This window comes from Gopherus evgoodei, chromosome 4 (genome assembly GCF_007399415.2).
Source record: "Gopherus evgoodei ecotype Sinaloan lineage chromosome 4, rGopEvg1_v1.p, whole genome shotgun sequence".
Classification (NCBI taxonomy): Eukaryota; Metazoa; Chordata; order Testudines; family Testudinidae; genus Gopherus; species Gopherus evgoodei.
In genome coordinates, this window is record NC_044325.1 from 52,870,219 (window position 1) to 52,889,980 (window position 19,762).

At 46.6% G+C, this 19,762-nt stretch overlaps 1 protein-coding gene across 1 annotated transcript in view; it reads right to left on the reverse strand.

Moving 5' to 3' along the window:
• The window catches only part of SCFD1 (sec1 family domain containing 1), a 168,483-nt gene that overhangs the window by 135,336 nt on the left and 13,385 nt on the right, over positions 1–19,762 (reverse strand). The window contains exons 8-10 of the mRNA XM_030559349.1: positions 17,245–17,300; positions 15,147–15,232; positions 7,536–7,635 (exon numbers count right to left, since the gene is read on the reverse strand). Coding sequence (XP_030415209.1) covers positions 7,536–7,635; positions 15,147–15,232; positions 17,245–17,300 — 242 coding nt within the window. The remainder of the gene's footprint in view (positions 1–7,535; positions 7,636–15,146; positions 15,233–17,244; positions 17,301–19,762) is intronic.

Genomic DNA, 19,762 nt, shown 5'->3' on the forward strand with positions numbered 1-19,762 from the left:
AAAAATGTTAAAATGTATTACTGGCACATGAAACCTTAAATTAAAGTGAATAAATGAAGATTCGGCACACCACTTCTGAAAGGTTGCCGACCCCTGAACTACAGACTGTGGATGTATATCACAACCTCAGTAACAAATACAAAACACTAACTCAGAGAAGTTATATTAAAATTAATTTCACATGATCTATTAATATATGTTGAAGTGAACTAATATCCCTCCTGCTTTTTTCTCTGCAGTTAAATAATTTTATTAGCATATTTTTATATTAGGTTTTTGTAGTTATGTATTTTATATATATATATATATACACACACACACTCATTTATAAATTTATTTACACATATGTATACATGAATTTCTCAGTTAAGTAACAAGATTTCCTTCCATTCAAATGAATTTCCAATATAATATGCAGTTGAATTAAGTTGTATATAATTTTCTCCATTAACAATGGAGCTCTAAGATCTATTAAGTCAGTCAGGAGTTAATAGAACTACATATAAAAAAAAATAATAATTTAAAAAGCCTTTAATTGCAAGTTGTTTTATAAAGTCAGCTCTGGAAAATGTAAATGTTCTATGCTCCATACGACTTCCAAAACAAAATAAATATTTATGAAAGTTCTCTCAGCAAGTTCATTTACCAGTTGGTATTTCTCTATATAGAACATTTACACCATCTTGTGGAGAAGAATGGCAAAGTAAATCCCTAAGAACTCAAACTGATATGAAGAGCTGTTTTAAAACTTATTAAAACACAAAATATTTACATTTCAGGATAAAATTAAACCATTATAATCTGTACATTTCATAAAACATCCAAAAATCAAGCTAACAGCAACTTCCAATCATGACAATTTAGTGTCATAAGCATTTTTCTTTGTAGATAGGGAAGGAGAGAACACAAGATTTGCATAGGATAGCTGCAGAACAAATCTCAAGCCTTATCTTACAAAATGACAAAAATGAAAATCAGTGACAAAACTCTGATCTAATTTAAGACAAATTTTTGCATTAAGAGAAATAAAATTAACACAAAAAAAGACGGTTACTCACCTTTGTAACTGTTGTTCTTCGAGATGTGTTGCTCATATCCATTCCAGTTAGGTGTACGCGCCGCGCGTGCACATTCGTCGGAAAACTTTTACCCTAGCAACTCAGTGGGCCGGCAGGTCGCCCCCTAGAGTGGCGCCACCATGGCGCTCCATATATACTTCTGCCGGCCCACCCGCTCCTCAGTTCCTTCTTGCCGGCTACTCCGACAGTGGGGAAGGAGGGCGGGTGCGGAATGGATATGAGCAACACATCTCGAAGAACAACAGTTACAAAGGTGAGTAACCGTCTTTTCTTCTTCGAGTGATTGCTCATATCCATTCCAGTTAGGTGAATCCCAAGCCTTACAAAGGCGGTGGGGTCGGAGTGAAATGTGGCAGAATAAAACTGCCGAGCCAGAGGCTACAGCCTCTCTTGACTGCTGAACCAGGGCATACTGCGAAGCAAAGGTAAGGACCGAGGACCAATGGAGCTTCGCGACAGGTCTCGTGGGTAGAAACACGAGCCAGCAAGGCGGCAGATGAAGCCTGAGCCCTGGTAGAATGCACGGTGATGTGGCTTGGTGAAATATGAGCCAAATCAGAACAAGTGGGGATGTCCGCCATCACCCAAGATGAGATCCTCTGAGAGGAAAACAAGCAAGCCCTCCCTTTGGCCCGCTCCAGGGCAGAGCTGGGGCACCTTAGGAAATGATTCTGTCAGCACAAGATAATGCGAGCACTCCACAGATGTCCAAGGAGTGCAAAGGTTATGCCCATTGCGTTGAGCTGTGGGTAACATGAAAGGCCAAAACACCTTAGGGAGGAAAGCCGGGTGCGGTCACAACTGCACCTTGTCTTTGTGGAACCTTCGTAAGAGCTCTGATCTCAGAGACCCGTCTGGCCAAGACTAGGTTGAGGCCCCAGGGCGGGGCTGGGCGGCGCACCCGAGGGTGCAAGCGCTCCAAGCCCTTGAGGGACCTCGAACCCATAGAGCGTGGGACACTGAACGTCCATCTTAGCCTGCTGGAAGGTAGGGACGGCTGCTGAGAGTATCCTCAGCGATGATACCGCCAGATCCTGCCGCTGAAGGCCAGAGGCAGGCCAGATAGAGGGGATCGAGACCTCAGCAGGAGCAAGATCGAGCGTACTGCAGCTGTAAAGGAAACGCTTCCACCTGGCTCGGTACGTTGACCAGGTGGAAGGCTGCCTGTCACCCCAACTCAGGTACGCAGGAGCCACCGTGAGGCGAAGAGGCTGCAGGTCCGAGTGACGAAGCCTGTCATTGCCCTGAGTGATGAGGTCTGGGCTGACAGGCCGAGCAACGTGGTATGTCAGTGCTGCCTGGACCACTCTGGAGTGATCATGATGACGCACGCTCCGCCCCTGCGGAATTTGAGCAGGACGTAACGAACCAGTGGGAACAGCGGGAAGGCATAATGCAGTTGGCCGTTCCACGGTATCAGGAATGCGTCCAAGATCGATTCCGAGGAGAGACCTTGGAAGGAGCAGGACACCTGGCATTTCCTGCACTCGCGGTGAGCGAACAGGTCTGTGTGAGGAACCATTTCCACTTCCGGAAAGCGGGACGCCTCACATGGGGCAGAGTGATGACTCGTAAGACAGGAAAGACCTGCTGAGTCAAAGAGATAAGACGTTCCGAACGCCTGGGAGAAAGGACGTCGCCAGCTCCATCGAGCGGGCCATGCAAAAGACCCGGAAATGGATGGCCTCCTGACAAAAAAGGGGGGAGGACTATGTCCCCCCTGAATGCTTATGAAGCACCTGGCCATTGTGTTGGCTGTAAACACCGAGATACAACGGCCTCGCAGCTGCCGCTGGAACCCCTGGCACGCCAGGCGGACTACTCTGATTTTTGGGGCATTAATGAGGAATGCCAGCTCTCTAGAAGACCGAAGGCCTTAAGCTCGGAGGTGACCATGAGCACTCGAGCAGAGAGATGATGCGTCCGCCGTCAGGGGCAGTGAGGGCTGGGGCGGATGAAACCGCATCCTGTCCACACCAAGGAGGGGGTTAGCCACCACTCTAGGGAGCCTAAGGCGTTCGAGGGAACGGTGACTACCATGACCATTGGCTCCCTGTCCAAGCGGTACGCCGAGGTGGGCCAGACTTGGAGAGGACGGAGGCGGAGCTTGGCGTGTTTGGTTACAAACTTGCGGGCAACCATGGACCCAGGAGACTGAGACAAGAACGAGCTGAGGTCGTTGGGAAAGCCTTCAGACCTCAGATGATTGATGCCATCGCCTAAAACCGCAGTTGCGATAAGCAGGCTCCGGCTAGGTAGGAGACCAAGATAGCCCCTAGGAAGCCCAACCTCTGCGTGGGAACCAGAGTGGATTGCTCTATAGTAATCATCAGGCCTTGATCTGTGAATAAGACCGTGACGATGCCCACGGCTGAGTGGGTTGTGTGTCAGAGTCTCCTCGGATAAGCGAATCGTCCCAATACGGAAAAACGCATATCCGACATAGCTACGGTAGGCGGCGACTATGGCCGTAAACCGGGAGTATTCACCGCTGGCTATAAAGCGGAGGCATCTCCCGTGCGGAGGGAAGATGGCATTGCTAAAGTACGCGTCCTTCCTATCCAGGGCGGCATAGTAGCCCCCAGGAGGCAAGGATGGAATAATGGTTCCCAGGGATACCATGCAGAACTTCAACCTTATCCCCAACCGGCTGAGTCCATGCAGGACCAGGGAGGTCTGAGACCTGTGTTCGAGTGGGGAACTAGGGCATAACGGGAGTAAAACCCCTAGCCCCTTTCGTCCGCTGAAGGGGGACAGGGCTGGAGCAATTTAAAGGTGGTACCTATGCTCCATCGTGCGCAGGACCCAGCGATCTAAAAGTAACTGGGGCCATGCCAGGAGAAAGCGGGATCAGGATCCCGTCTTGCGACTGGTACACCGCCCTCCGACGAACCTTGGAAGGTCCGTCTTTGGTCCCAGTGGTAATTGCGAGGGACCTCGACTCTGGCTTTTTAGGGGGCCTGACGTTTGTCTGCGGCCACCTTGGCCTCGCCGTTTTCCAGAGTTCTGCCTCTGGCTAGGCACAGAGTATGGCGGCTGGGGCCATAAAGGCCTGCGGTTGGTCGCAAGCGTATACACGCTGAGACGCATTAGGACCCTATTGTCCAGCAGGCTTCGCAGTCTGGGCTGTCTCTGCCGCGAAGATGCCTGTACCAACAAAGGGTAAATTCTGTCCCCCGTCCTCCAAGACGGCAGCGAACTCTAGGTGGGAGGTTCGAGGGAGAAACTCCTCCACCCAGGTGCTATAATTATCGCAGCTAAGCAAGGCTTGTTGCTTTGTTACCCAGAGGCGCAGGGCCCCTGCAGAGTACACCTTGCATTCGCCAAGGCTCTTTCTGCTTCGGGGCTGGCGCCCGCTGGCCATGATATCAGGACCGTGGTCCTGAGCATAAAATCTGCGCATATGGGATGACACGGATGCGTGTCCGGATGGCCATGGAGGTACTAAAAGAAGGCACGGGCCGAGTCTCTGACTCACTCGGACCTTGCCCAACTCGGCACCGGGGACCGGCATCGGGAGGGGTATCGGTACCTGGAACGAGATCCAGACCCGCAACCAGAACGGTGTCGGGAGGTCGACCGAGATCTCGAGGCTCGGAGAAGAGCTACAGGAGTCAAGGTACCTGCCCCGGTGCCAGATGTCGGAACGGTGCCGATAGCGGGTCGGCGAACGGGATACCGACCGGTGCAGCGAGTGTGACCAGTACCGAGGAAAACAGTACCGGGACTGCCAGTGGTGTCCGGCGTGCCGGCGGGACCGTGATCATGGACGGTGCCGCTCTGCTGTACTGACAGGGGACAGTCCCTTGAAGAGACTGTATTACCCGTACCGGCGGTGCCCGGGTCAGGCAGCACTGACTCCGTCATGGCACTGAGAGCCCTCGCCGTTGGTAACATCTCCGGCGCGCAGGGAACAGCAGGCTCAACCACAGTGCGTACTGGGGAGCTGTCAGGCACCGGATTCGACGGCCCTCGTGGGGCCGGGATCCACGGTACCGAGGTCATCAGAGCTTCGGTAGGTGCCGGTGCCGGGAGAACCGAGTTATATAAGCCGTCTGGCTGGGGTGCCGTCAGCACTGAAGCAGCGGGAGTAATACGCTCAACCACGGCGCGTGCCGGGGAGCCGTCGGGCACCGGATTCGATAGCCCTTGTGGGACTGGAATCGACGGCGCCGATGGAAGCAGCCGGAACAGGAGCTCAACCACGGCGCGTGCCTGGGAGCCGTCAGGCACCGGATTCTACGGCCCTTGCGGGACCGGGATCGACGGTGCCGACGTCATCGGTGCCGCAGCAGGTGTCGGTGCCGGGCGATCCGACTTAAACTAGCCCTCTGGCCACGGTGCCGTTGGCACGGAAGCAGCCGGAAAATTAGCTCGACCACGGCGCGTGCCGGGGAGCCGTCAGGCACCGGATACTACGGCCCTTGCGGGACCGGGATCGACGGTGCCGACGTCATCGGTGCCGCAGCAGGTGTCGGTGCCGGGCGATCCGACGTAGACGAGCTCTCTGGCTGCGGTGCCGTTGGCACGGAAGCAGCCGGAGCAATACGCTCAACCACGGCGCGTGCCGGGGAGCCGTCAGGCACCGGATCCTACGGCCCTTGTGGGACCGGGATCGACGGTGCCGACGTCATCGGTGCCGCAGCAGGTGTCGGTGCTGGGCGATCCGACGTAGACGAGCCCTCTGGCTGCGGTGCCGCTGGCACGGAAGCAGCAGGAGCAATACGCTCAACCACGGCGCGTGCCGGGGAGCCGTCAGGCACCGGATTCCACGGCCCTTGTGGGACCGGGATCGACGGTGACGACGTCATCGGTGCCGTAGCAGGCGTCAGCGCCGGGCGATCCGACTAGACGAGCTCTCTGGCTGCGGTGCCGCTGGCACGGAAGCAGCAGGAGCAATACGCTCAACCACGGCGTGTGCCGGGGAGCCGTCAGGCACCGGATTCTACGGCCCTTATGGGACCGGGATCGACGGTGACGACGTCATCGGTGCCGTAGTAGGTGTCGGCGCCGGGCGATCCGACTAGACGAGCTCTCTGGCTGCGGTGCCGCTGGCACGGAAGCAGCAGGAGCAATACGCTCAACCACGGCGCGTGCCGGGGAGCCGTCAGGCACCGGATTCTACGGCCCTCGTGGGACCGGGATCGACGGTGCCGACGTCGTCGGTGCCGGGCGAGCCATCTTAGACGAGCTGTCTAGCTGTGGTGCAGCTGGCACAGAAGCAGCAGGAGCAGTAAGCTCTACCACGGCGCGAGCCGGGGAGCTGCCAGGCACCGGAGTCCCTGGTCCTGGGGGACTGGAATCGACGGAGCCGAAGTCATCGGTGCCTCTGCAGGCCGGATAACGCAACTGAGGCGAGCTCTCTGGCTGCGATGCAGGTGGCACGGAAGTAGCGGGAGCAGGGGGCTCAACCACGGCGCGTGCCGGGGAGCCGCCAGGCACCAGCAGGAATCGTAGACTCTCTCGACCTCGGAAGAAGGGAACGGTGTCGAGTCGACATCGGTGCCGGCGACGGTCGGTGCCGAAAGGCCTTGGTGGTACCGGCGGGGTCCGGTGCCGAGGAGGCGCTTCTGCCCGCCGCTTGAACATCGCTCCGCGCCCAAGGTGGAGGGGCAAGTGAAAGTCCCGCACCTTTTTGTTCTCGGCTTAAAAGCCTTGCAAATGGGGCACTTATCTGTCAAGTGTGATTCCCTGAGGCACTTCAAACAGGAGTCATGTAGGTCTCTCTTCGGCCGCGGCTTCTGGCAAGCCGGGCCCCTTTTGAAAACCCGGTGAGCCATTCATGGCTCCGGCACTGGGCTCATGGAAGGGGCTACTTCCTGAACCCCGCTAACTAAACTAACCATGTTAGCAAAGAAACACGTATAACCATACAAATATATATATAAAAGTGTTATAACTGCATAATTATATACGAGAAAACGAGTAGCTAGGGAAGTGGAGGTCAGCTAAGCCGCGCTCCACTGTTCCAACGACCGACACGGGCGGTAAGAAGGAACTGAGGAGCGGGTGGGCCGGCAGGAGTATATATGGAGCGCCATGGTGGCGCCACTCTAGGGGGCGACCTGCCGGCCCACTGAGTTGCTAGGGTAAAAGTTTTCCGACGAATGTGCACGCGCGGCGCGTACACCTAACTGGAATGGATATGAGCAATCACTCGAAGAAGAAGTATAGGTTACAAACTTCTGAAAAACAGTCCTGCATAACTGAATTACCAGTATCTTAATAACTACAGCAACATTTTAAATAGTAAACATTTTAAAAAGGTACTGCAATATCAAAACTCCCAACCCTTCAAAATAAACCTTCTAGATTTGTTTTAGATGAAATAGCTTCCAAATAAACTCAATATATAAAATAAGATTTTGATTAAGGAGACACACTGTTACTAAATTTAAGAGTAAACTGAGAATGCAACTGTACTCTCAATAGTAAAAACGAAGTTTATTCTCTTACCAGTACATCATGCACTAATGCCTGGTATGTCCAAGTATGGTGTAGTGGAGTTGCTAAATCTATGTTTCTGTCAACAAGGACTAACAAAGGCCTTTGGAAGCTGTAAATAAAAGACATTGTCAGTAACTCTTTATACATATTTGGAAGAGTCTCTCAGGCCTGGTCTACACTACGCATTTAAACCGAATTTAGCAGTGTTAAACCGATTTAACCCTGTACCCGCCCACACAACGAGGCCCTTTATATCGATATAAAGGGCTCTTTAAACCGATTTCTGTACTCCTCCCCGACGAGAGGAGTAGCGCTGATATCGGTATTGCAATGTCAGATTAGGGTTACTGTGGCCACAAATCGACGGTATTGGCCTCCGGGCGATATTTGACAATGCACCATTGTGACTGCTCTGGAAAGTCATCTGAACTTGGATGCACTGGCCAGGTAGACAGGAAAAGCCCCGGAACTTTTGAATTTCATTTCCTGTTTGGCCAGCGTGGATAGCTCACCAGCACAGGTAACAATGCAGTCTCCTGAGAATGGAAAAAGAGCTCCAGCATGGACCACACGGGAGGTACTGAATCTGATCGCTATATGGGGAGAGGATTCCGTGCTAACAGAACTCCGTTCCAAAAGACGAAATGAAAAAACATTTGAAAAAATTTCCAAGGCCATGATGCAGAGAGGCCACACCAGGGACTCAGTACAGTGCCATGTGAAAGCTAAGGAGCTCAGATAAGCCTACCAGAAAACCAAAGAAGCAAACGGAAGGTCCGGGGCAGAGCCGAAAACATGCCGCTTCTACGCTGAGCTGCATGCATTTCTAGGAGGGGTCCGCCACCAGTTTCCCACCCCTGTCCATGGATTCCGAGGTGAGGGTGATAATCTCAGCCATGACTGAGGATTCTGCGGACGGGGAAGATGAGGAGCAGGAAGAGGAGGACGAGCTTGCAGAGAGCACACAGCGCTCCATTCTTAACAACAGCCAGGAGCTTTTTCTCACCCTGACAGAATTACCCTCCCAGCCCTCCCAAGCCACTAGCCCAGACAATGAAGCCATGGAAGGGACCTCTGGTGAGTATATCTTTGTAAATACAAAACATGATTTAAAAGCAAGTGTTTTTTAATGATTAATTTGCCCTGAGGACTTTGGATGCATTCCCGGCCAGTACAGTTATTGGAAAAGTCTGTTAACATGTCTGGGGATGGAGTGGAAATCCTCCAAGGACATCTCCATGAAGCTCTTCTGGAGGCACTCCAAAAGCCTTTGCAGAAGGTTTATGGGCAAGGCAGCCTTATTCCGTCCTCCATGGTAGGACACTTGACCACGCCATGCATGTAGCAAGTAATCTGGTATCACTGCATGACAAAGCCTAGCTGCGTATGGTCCTGGTGATTGCTGGCATTCAAGCAACATCCGTTCTTTATCTCGCTGTGTTATCCTCAGGATAATGATATCATTCATGGTAACCTAGTTGAAATTCAGGAATTTAATTAAGGGGACAGACATGGCCATTCCTACTGGGCTGTTTGCCTGTTGCTTAAAAGAAATCCTTCCTTGCACGTAGCCAAGTGGGGCACGGTGGATTGGTGCTGAGCTTTTTCACGTTTGGCTAGCAGGGATCTTCTCTGCTACCAGCCACGCGGTAGGGGAGGAAGGGGGATGTTTAGCAGTGATCTTCCATGATACCAGCCACGCGGTAGGGGGAGGGGTAAAGCAATCATCCCAGAGAATTGGATGGGCGGGGTGGTTTCTGCTGCTGTATGTTAACAGGAAAGAAGCAGCACTGAACGGGATTTGCTTGGTATTTGGGAAAGGAGTGCACTGTGTATATGAAGGCTGCAGAAACCGAAAGACAATGGCTTACCATGGACACATGCAAGCTGAATTCTGCTGCCCGGACCTGCGTCTGTGAGATCTCTAACACCAGAGCTGCAGGCACTCAATATTAAGACTCAAAATGCGACCTTGTAGTGAAATCACGTGCTATGTAAGGTGAATAGTGTTGTTCACTGTGAAAGAGTATAAGCATTGTTCTGTAAAACGTATCTTTTTAAATACTTCTCTCTCTTTACCACCTCCCTCATGCAGCCGCAAATTTTTCAAGCCTCCCTACTCCATCCCGAAGGCTATCTCAGATAAGGTGGCGGAAAAAAAAGACATGAGGCGAAATGTTCTCAGAAATCATGGAAGTGACCCGCAATGAAAGAGCTCATCTGAATGACTGGAAGGATGTGGTATCAAATTACAGGAAAGATGCCAGTGAATGTGAGGACAGGAGGGATGCTCGAGATGAGAGGTGGCGGCAGGAAGATCTGAGGAGGCATGACGCAACGCTGGGGCTGCTGTGTGATCAAACTGACATCCTCCGATGTCTGGTGGAGCTTCAGGAACAGCAGCAGGATCACAAAGTGCCGCTGCAGCCCCTCATCATGTTCCATATCCTCCTCACCCAGACATGTAAGAACACATGGGGGAAGGCTTCGTGCACCCGCCCACTCCACCCCCGTGGACAGCCCAACCAAAAGGCTGTCATTACTTTGAAATTTTTTCAGTGGTCTTTTCCTTCCCTCCTATCCTTCTCCCAAACCACACCTGGGCTACCTTGTCAGTTCTCTACCTCTTTTTATAATATATTAATAAAGAATACATGATTTTTAAACGATAGTGACTTTATTTCCTTACAAAGCAAGCTGGAATCAAAGTGAGAAGGTGGGTTGCTTACAGGGAATGCGTAAATCAAGGGGGGTGGTTCATCAAGGGGAAACACACACAGCAGTCACACCATACCCTGGCCCATGATGAAACTCGTTTTCAAAGCTTCTCTGATGCGCACTGCTTCCTGGTGTGCCCTTCTAATCGCCCTTGTGTCTGGCTGCACATAATCAGCAGCCAGGTGATTTGCCTCAGCCTCCCACCCCACCATAAAGGTTTCCCCCATACTCTCACAGAGACTGTGGAGCACACAGCAATAACAATGAGGAGATTGGTTTGGCTGAGGTCAGAGCGAGTCAGTAATGTGCACCAGCGCGCCTTTAAACGGCCAAATGCACATTCTACCACCATTTTGCACTTGCTCAACCTATAGTTGAACAGCTCCTGACTACTGTCCAGGCTGCCTGTGCATGGCTTCATGAGCCATGGCATCAAGGGGTAGGCTGGGTCCCCCAGGATAACTACAGGCATTTAAACATCCCCAACTGTTATTTTCTGGTCTGGGAAGTAATTCTCTTGCTGGAGCCATTTAAACAGTAGTGTTCCTGAAGATGTGAGTGTCATGAACCCTTCCGGCCATCCCACGTGGATGTTGGTGAAATGTCCCTTGTGATCCACCAGTGCTTGCAGCATTATGGAAAAGTACCCCTTTCGGTTTACGTACTGGGTGCCCTGGTGCTCCGGTGCCAAGATAGGGATATGGGTTCCATCTATCGCCCCCCACAGTTAGGGAATCCCATTGCAGCAAAGCCATCCACTATGGCCTGTACATTTCCCAGTCACAACTTTTCGTAGCAGCAGCTTAATGATTGCTTTGGCTACTTGCATCACAGTAGATTTTCCCACTCCAAATTGATTCCTGACTGACCAGAAGCTGTCTGGCATTGCAAGCTTCCAGAGGGCTATCGCCACTCACTTCTCAACTGTGAGGGCTGCTCTCATCTTGGTATTCTGGCGTTTCAGGGCAGGGGAAAGCAAGTCACAACGTTCCATGAAAGTGCCCTTACGCATACGGAAGTTTCGCAGCCACTGGGAATCGTCCCAAACCTGCAAAACTATGTGGTCCCACCAGTCTGTGCTTGTTTCCCAGGCCCAAAATTGGCGTTCAATGGCTAGAACCTGCCCCATTACCATCAGGATCTCCAAAGAGAAGAGAGAGAATTCTGTGTCCATGTCCTCATCACTCTCGTCGCCGGGCTGCCGTAGCTGCCTCCTCCTAGCCTGGTTTTGTAGGTCCTGGTTCAGCATAGACTGCACGAGAATACATGAGGTGTTTACAATGTCCACGATTGCGGTCTTGAGCTGAGCAGGGTCCATGCTTGCTGGGCTATGGAATTTGCACAGTTCACCCAGGAAAAAAGGCACGAAACGGTTGTCTGCTGCTTTCACGGAGGGAGGAGTGAGGCTGTACCCAGAACCACCTGCGACAATGTTTTTTGCCCCATCAGGCACTGGGATCTCAACCCAGAATTCCAAGGGGCGGGGGAGACTGTGGGAACTATGGGATAGCTACCCACAGTGCGATGCTCAGGAAATCAACACTAGTCTCAGTACATGGATGCACAACACCGAATTAATGTGCTTAGTGTGGCCACGTGCACTCGACTTTATACAATCTGTTTTACAAAACCGGTTTATGTAAAATCGGAATAATTCCATAGTGTAGACGTACCAATATTCTTCGGCGTTTTTCTGTACTGCCAATCTCTTTAAAATCAGTGATACTCAGATCTCAGTGGTTCAGGAGCCAAATTAGCAATCAACATTACCCAAAAGAGCAACAGAACTGTGAATTCATTGTTTCATTTACTATGCACTATATATTTATATTTAAACAATAGCAAAAGCATCCTGATTGGTTAATAATTTAGACTGGTTAATAATGAAATCATACAATGTTTTAATATCACGTGCTGCAAAGAGCCACAGGAAACACATTAAAGAGCCACTTGCGAGTCGGGAGCCTGAGTATCACTGCTTTAAATATTATTCTGCAAACTGTATGTACTACCATGCTGAATTTACAACTTTAGGGAGTTAGGCTTAGGACATAATTAAGTGAGAGAATTCACAAAGATAAGATTGAGACCAAGAAATCAACAATATAAAAAAAGACTGAAAGTTACATTAATATTCAGAATGATTAGATTAGATTTGTCAGCAGCTTTTGAAACTACTAACTCGTCCACGGTGAGGTGGATGGATGAAACAGCTTGAGAGGGTTTGGTTCATCTGAAAAAGATTCTAGTAGTAGTACTAGATCACTGCTTGTGTCCCACACCCCAAAAGGAACCTCACATCTGCAGTCTCTCTCTTGGGTGGTCCATCATGCCACCTCTCCTGTCTGATTTGTATGTGAAGCCACAAAGAGCTTATGGCTTGCATTGTCATTAACATGCTGATACTCAGCTCCTCTGTGAGTAAAATTTTCAATAGTGCCTAAGTATATTAGGAGCCTAAATCTCATTGAAAATCAGTGAGATATAAACTCCTAAAAGGGCATTTCTTCCTACTGCTGAAAAGGGGACTTCAGCACTTCTTGAAAGTTTTATCCTGTCTCCTTTTCACTGAACCCAAATGCTATCATTTCATTACTCTCCAAGTGTCTGAAGACTAAGCTACAAACTCGGCCACGTCACTGTTTACCCTTTGCCCATCTCATTTATCAATATTGCCCTCACGTTAAAATGAACGGCCAGATCCTGCACAAATGCATGTGCTGTATAAGCCAGTGCATAGTGGATCTGCAAACCACATACAAGTGAACAGGCTTCTGCAAGGGCATAGCCTATATCGCAACGCACTCCAGCTTATCCCCTACATATCACGTCATTGTTTCCCAGCACATAAAAAGCTACAGTGTGTGTACTGTGACTAGATTAATATATCACTAACTCACATCCTTGTCAACAATGTAAGTGGTGTGACAACCATCATTAAACAAAATACAGCAGTTAATACAACTGCTTTATTAGGGACCGGAGAATGAGGAGCCAGGACTGATAGGTCGAAGTAGACCGGTGGACCAGTGGACTACAAGCAATAAGAGTACCTATCTGAAAGTTTTACCCACAAAAACTTGTACCCAAATACATTTGTTAGTCTCTAAGATGCCACAAGGACTCCTCGTAGTTTTTGCTGATACAGACTAACAGCTACCACTATGAAAACTGAAAGGCAGTTATTGTTCTGTTAGTAAGAGGTGTCTTATGTCTGTGAAAGGCAATGCAAGATGCTGTGTTTCACCAGGCCAATGATACATACAGTATGAAGGCACCAAACAGAAGCAGCCTCACCACACAGTCCCAGGGCACAGGGATAAACAGACATGGAAAGTGGTCATTCTCACAGTCCCACAGGGGTAGATCAAGAGTAGTGGAAGAGAACAGTAGTTGCTAAATCCCCTCCTCCCCACCTCCAAAGAACATAAATTCAAGTTGTTGGTAATGATCTTTAAAGCCTTTAATAATCCTGGACTGGGATATTAGAGAGACCATTTCGCTCCATACCTGCCTTGTGGCAATTAGGATCAGCTGGGAAGGATTTGCTGTTGGTCTGTGAGGCTGAAATAACCAAGACCAATGGCAGGACTCTGTGGGAGACTTAGTCTGCCTTTTTTATTACTGACTAAATAAAAGTAGGGTTATGAATTTTCTGAAAGCAACATGCCATTCATTCTCATTCTATAAGTTGATATACAGTAACTCTTAACTTAACGTCGTAGTTATGTTCCTGAAAAATGCAACTTAAGTGAAACGATGTTAAGCAAATCCAATTTCCCCATAAGAATGATGTAAATGGGGGAAGGGGGTTAGGTTCCAGGGAAATTTTTTTTTGCCATACAATACAGTATTATAGTTGGGAGGTGCCCCTGCCTTACCTCACACAGGCACTGCCCACTGGTACTGGAGACAATAAGGGAGGCAAGGAGGCTGAAGGTGCTGTAGGCTAGGAGAAGGACGTTGCGCAGCAGCAGTGGCAGCTTCCCCTACTCTGCAAGCACCAGGGGTGGCAAGGCTCAACCCTTGGCCCACCCCCACCCTTAACCTGCCTTTTCTCCTCCACCCCCCTTTACTCCGCATGCCACATCCTCGCTCCTTCTCCCTGCCTCCCCTGCCTGCTGCCTGTAGCAATCAGCTGGCTTGCAGCATTCAGGAGGGAGGGGTGAGAAGGGAGCACTCTGCACCAGGTTTCCCCCCCCCCACCTCCTGCCTGTGGCAATCAGCTGGTTAGCAGCATTCGGGAGGGAGAGGGAGCAAGCCTGCGCACTGAGTCCTCATTCCTCCCCCCTCTTCCCTGAACACTGCAAGCCAACTGCTTGCTGCTGGCAGAAGGAGGGGGAGAAGGTGCTGATTCACGGGGTCTGCCGGCAGGCCCTGTGTGTGTGTGTGGGGTGCGCATAGGGGAGCTGATAGGGGGCTGCCAGCTGAGGAAAGCAGGCAGCCAAATGACGTTACAGTGAAGCATTGCACCACTTTAAATGGAGCATATTCTGTAACTGAGCAGAGACGTAAGATCGAAACAATGTTAAGCGAGAGGACGTTAAGTTGGGAGTTACTGTAGTAGATATTTTTGCAGTATACTGGATCTTCTTGGGTCTACAGTTGAATGAAATGTTTGTCTTCTTTAATTACATGAAAAATTTTAGCTCAGGATCAGAGGGCTACATTCTATCTATCCATAGTGTTTAATCTGATGGGGGTTTTGTTCTATTAATATGAAATAACATTTATTTCCTTAATATTTCTGAAGACTTCATAAAAGCAAGTTACTCAGGTATGAACCATGTCTTTGCACGTATCTGTACAATGACTAGCTCAAGAGTCCAAAGCCAAATGGGGCCTTTTAGTGTTACTGCAATAAATATATAAAAATAATGCAAAATAACTGTAGCACACTACCTGAATTGTCCAGCCCCAAGCGTGTCACCCGTGAAAAGACTGTTTCTGGCATCTCTTAGGTTCTCTCGGAGTTTCTTATCTAGTTTCTAAAAAATGTAAAGCATCTTTTTACACACCGGTGAAGAAAGCAATTCTCTCAACCAGTTTGTACAATGGACAAAGTTTAAGACAGATGAGCTTTTGCTGGTGTCAAGACAACAATTTTCCAAATTTTAGTTTTTCTAACACTCATGCTACTGCTTAAGTCATACCAACTTACTTTGGACACAGTTTCTCTTACCTGCCATATTGCTACCATGACAGTTCTGGGCAAATTCCTGATTTTCCAGACAATCCTAGTCCATCTTTAATGGAGTCTCTCTCTAAGCACATATTAGTTAGATTAAAAAAAAGTGAAGAGTCATATGCAGGTTTCAAAGTCATGCATTTGAAAGATAGACAATGCTGGATTTATGGTTATGCACGCAAACTGAATTCTGCCTCCTTTGCGTCCAACTTGTGCATTGAATGAGGCAAAGGTCTTGTGCAAAAAATGTGATTCTGTAATTAAAGACTATCATAATGTATGTGCACAAAGGGAAGAATTAAGTTTGCACGGATAACTGTAAATATGGTATTTCCCAGCTTTCAGATGGCAGGTGTTCCCACTACAATCTGCTATTTTGTTTACATTGTTATTGTTTTGGCATTCTGCCAAAAGTTTTCCTAAGGCCTGGAAGTAAGAGAAGGGAAATGACGATCTTAAAGTTTCTCTTTCAGCAACAGCTGAATGGAATTCATAGGACAAAGAAGAGGCACTTCTCTAGTCTGAGGGTTGTTTCCCCTTGCCAAATATCAAAGGTCTGCTGCTGTAAATAACGGAGGTGCAAGACCTTTTCTTTGATAAGATCACAAGAATATTTTATAATGGAAAATGTTAAGCAGCCTGAATATAAGAATCTACTATCACTCTCTCTAGGATCTTGCAAACAAAACTAGTTCAATTTCCATTTAATTTTATATTCTATGAAAAAAATCTCATCTCTAATCTGTCATCATTAAAGAGGTAAAAAATTGCAGCTGTAATCTTGTGAAACATTTCAGATGTGCTATCGACTAAGTAACTAAAAACAACAGTGTTTTGTTTTGTTTTAAAGTCTTTCCGGCAGTCTCCAAGCTGGAGTCAGAAGTTCTATAACACTCCCTTTGTGGTTTTGGGAGATCTCTCCCTTTCTCTCCCCCTACCCCCATTGATTTTTTTGTTTGTTTTTAAAGGAGGAGACAGATATAAAGCAGCCAAGTAACCTATGCTCCCATTTGTAGACCTGAGGGAAAAGGTCTGTCCAAAGGAAGAGAGAGTCTAAAAGACACATTCATTTTCTCTATATGTTCAGGGTATGGGAAGCCCAAAGAATTCAGCATAGGTCACTGAAGCTGCTTCATCACTCACTGTTGTCAAACTAAGGAATCCTACAGGCCTGACAGCATACCACAACAGTTCTCACTATGCCAGCATTTGCTGCATTGGCACATTTGGGTCAGTTATATTTTAAGGTTGAAGCTGCTATTATTTCCATTCACATGGGAAAGACGCCTATTGCCCTGTCTTAGCTGGATTTTGAAAGACTGTTTTAGTCATTTATTCTCCACAGACTTTTCATAAACCAAATGCAGATAAAATATTTTACCTAAAGAATTTTAACATTATTTATAATAATGTGTCTAATTAGGTCATAAAAGGCATATTTAGATAAGGATAATTATAGCTGAAATTAAAGTTATATCAGCTTAAAGGAACAAATCTTTTCCATTACTAAGCAATATTTCAGTAAGTGAAGGATGCTTTCTCTAAACATTTATCAACAAAGCAATCAGCTACTGTACTCATTCTCCAATTACCTTTGCTTACTATTAGCTCATAGAGAGAGAGAGAGAGAGAGAGAGACTAGTCACACAACTTCTACAATGAGGCTCTGTAGAAGCAATGTCAGGAACGGGAAACTGGACATTTTCTTTCAGTTTTCCTCTTTGATGTTAAATGTTCAGAGTTGTAAAAAATAAAAATAAAATACTATTAGGAGATTTATTTGAAACACAATTTATTGTTTAAAACTCTTACCACTGCCACCATTTCTGCTGCAGTTCCTCTTGAGCATCTGATTATAGGAATAGCTCCTATTAAAAGATACATTATAATTTCCAGGTCATAAATAATTATACTGCAAAGTTGTGGTTTTAAAGTAACTGATTTGGGGTGCCAAATTTTCAAAACCCGCTGTCTAAACTGTACATAAAATATGGCTCTAGCAGTCATCTATGAGATCACAAAAAGTGGTTTAAACAAAGTATTATAAACACACATTAAGAAGGATAAATATTTAAAATCATGTTATAAATATATATTAGCAGTACATTGAAAGTTACAGGGATTGCCAGTTAAAATATTTAAAAAAACAGTTCTTACCTATCCCACATGTGGGTACTAAAAGTAGGGCTGTCAAGCGATTAAAAAAATTAATGGCGTGATTAATCGCACTGTTAAAGAATAATAAAATACCATTTACATAAATGTTTTTGGATGTTTTATACATTTTCAAATATATTGATTTCAATTACTACATAGAATACAAAGGGTACAGTGTTCACTTTATATTATTTTTTATTACAAATATTTGCACAGTAAAAAACAAAACAAATGGTATTTTTCAATTTATCTAATACAAATAATGTAGTGCAATCTCTAACTTAAAAGTTGAATTTACTTATGTACAAAAATGTAACTGCACTCAAAAATAAAACACAGTATAACTTTAGAGCCTACAAGTCTACTCAGTCCTACTTCTTGTTCCGTCAATCGCTCAGACAAACAAGTTTGTTTACATTTGCAGGAGATAATGCTGCCCGCTTCTCCTTTACAATGTCATCTGAAAGTAACAATAAGTGTTTGCTTGGCACTGTTGCAGCTGGCGTTGCAAGATATTTACGTGCCATATGCATTAAAGATTCATATGTCCCTTCATGCTTCAACCACTCTTCCAGAGGACATGCACCCATGCCGATGATGGGTTCTGCTCAGTAGTGATCCAGAGCAGTGCAGACCGATGCATATTCATTTTCATCATGAGTCAGATGCCACCAACAGAAGGTTGATTCTCTTTTTTGGTGGTTCAGTTCTGTAGTTTCTGCATCAGAATGTTGCTCTTTTAAGACTTCTGAAAACATGCTCCACACCTCATCCCTCTCAGATTCTTAAACCTTGGGTCGAGTGCTGCAGCTATCTTTAGAAATCTCACATTGGTACCTTCTCTGAGTTTTGTCAAATCTGTAGTGAAAGTGTTCTTAAAACAAACAACATATGCTGAGTCATCACCCGAGATTGCTATAACATGAAATATATGGCAGAAAGTGGGTAAAACAGAGCAGGAGACACACAATTCTCCCCCAAGGAATTTAGTCACACATTTAATTAACACATTTTTTTAACAAGCGTCATCAGCATAGGAGCATGCCCTCTGGAAAGGTGGCCGAAGCACGGAGGAGCATACGAATGTTTAGCATACCCTGGCACTTAAATACCTTGCAATGACGGCTACAAAAGTGCCATACGAATGGCTGTTCTCACTTTCAGGTGACATTGTAAATAAGAAGCCAGCCGCATTATCTCCCGTAACTGTAAACAAACTTGTCTGCTTTAGTGATGGGCTGAACAAGAAGTAGGACTAAGTGGACTAGTAGGCTCAGAAGTTTTACACTGCACTCAAAAAACAAAAAAAAAAAACTCACATAACAAAACAAAATCTACATTTGTAAGTTGCACTTTCATTATAAAAAGACTGCACTACAGTACTTGTATGAGGTGAATTGATAAATACTATATCTTTATAATTTTACAGTGTAAATATTTGTAATAAAAATAATAATAGAAAGTGAGCATTATACACTTCATATTCTGTGTTGTAATTGAAATCAACATATTTGAAAATGTAGAAAAACATCCAAAAATACAATAAACTTCTATTGGTATTCTACTGTATAACAGTGCAATTAATTGCAATTAATTTTTTTGAGTTAATCGTGTGAGTTAACTGTGGTTAATCTACAGCCCTAATTAAAAGTTATGAAATTTTAAATTCTAATTTAAGTTATTTATGGTGTTTATTTACTTTTCATTTGTCTCTGATTAGACAATCAAATAGATTAAATTTGCTTAGTTATTTTTGCTTTTGATAGTCAGAGTCTCTTCCATTACCACAATACTGCAAGATCTGAGTTGCAACTCACTGCAGGGGAACATTTATTCAAAAATTTTTTCCAGTGGAATTTCAGCCTTCACCGGGCATATAGTGACGTTTTAAATACATGTGAGTTGAAACGTTGAGGATTCAAGGGGCTTCGTAGATACACTTCACTTCTTGCCACAAAAACTGAGGCATTCAACAGGTTAAAAAAATCCTTCTAATTTCTGAGCATCCTGGGAGGTGCTAAACTCTCCTCCCCAAGAAGGTACAATTTTAGGCAGCGAAAAGGGAAGTAAATCTGAAAGCTGTCAATTTAGCACTTCAGTGTTTATAATTTTAAGCTGTTAAATTTTACTCACTGAGTTGATATTAAAATGGACATGTACAACTTTCAATAAA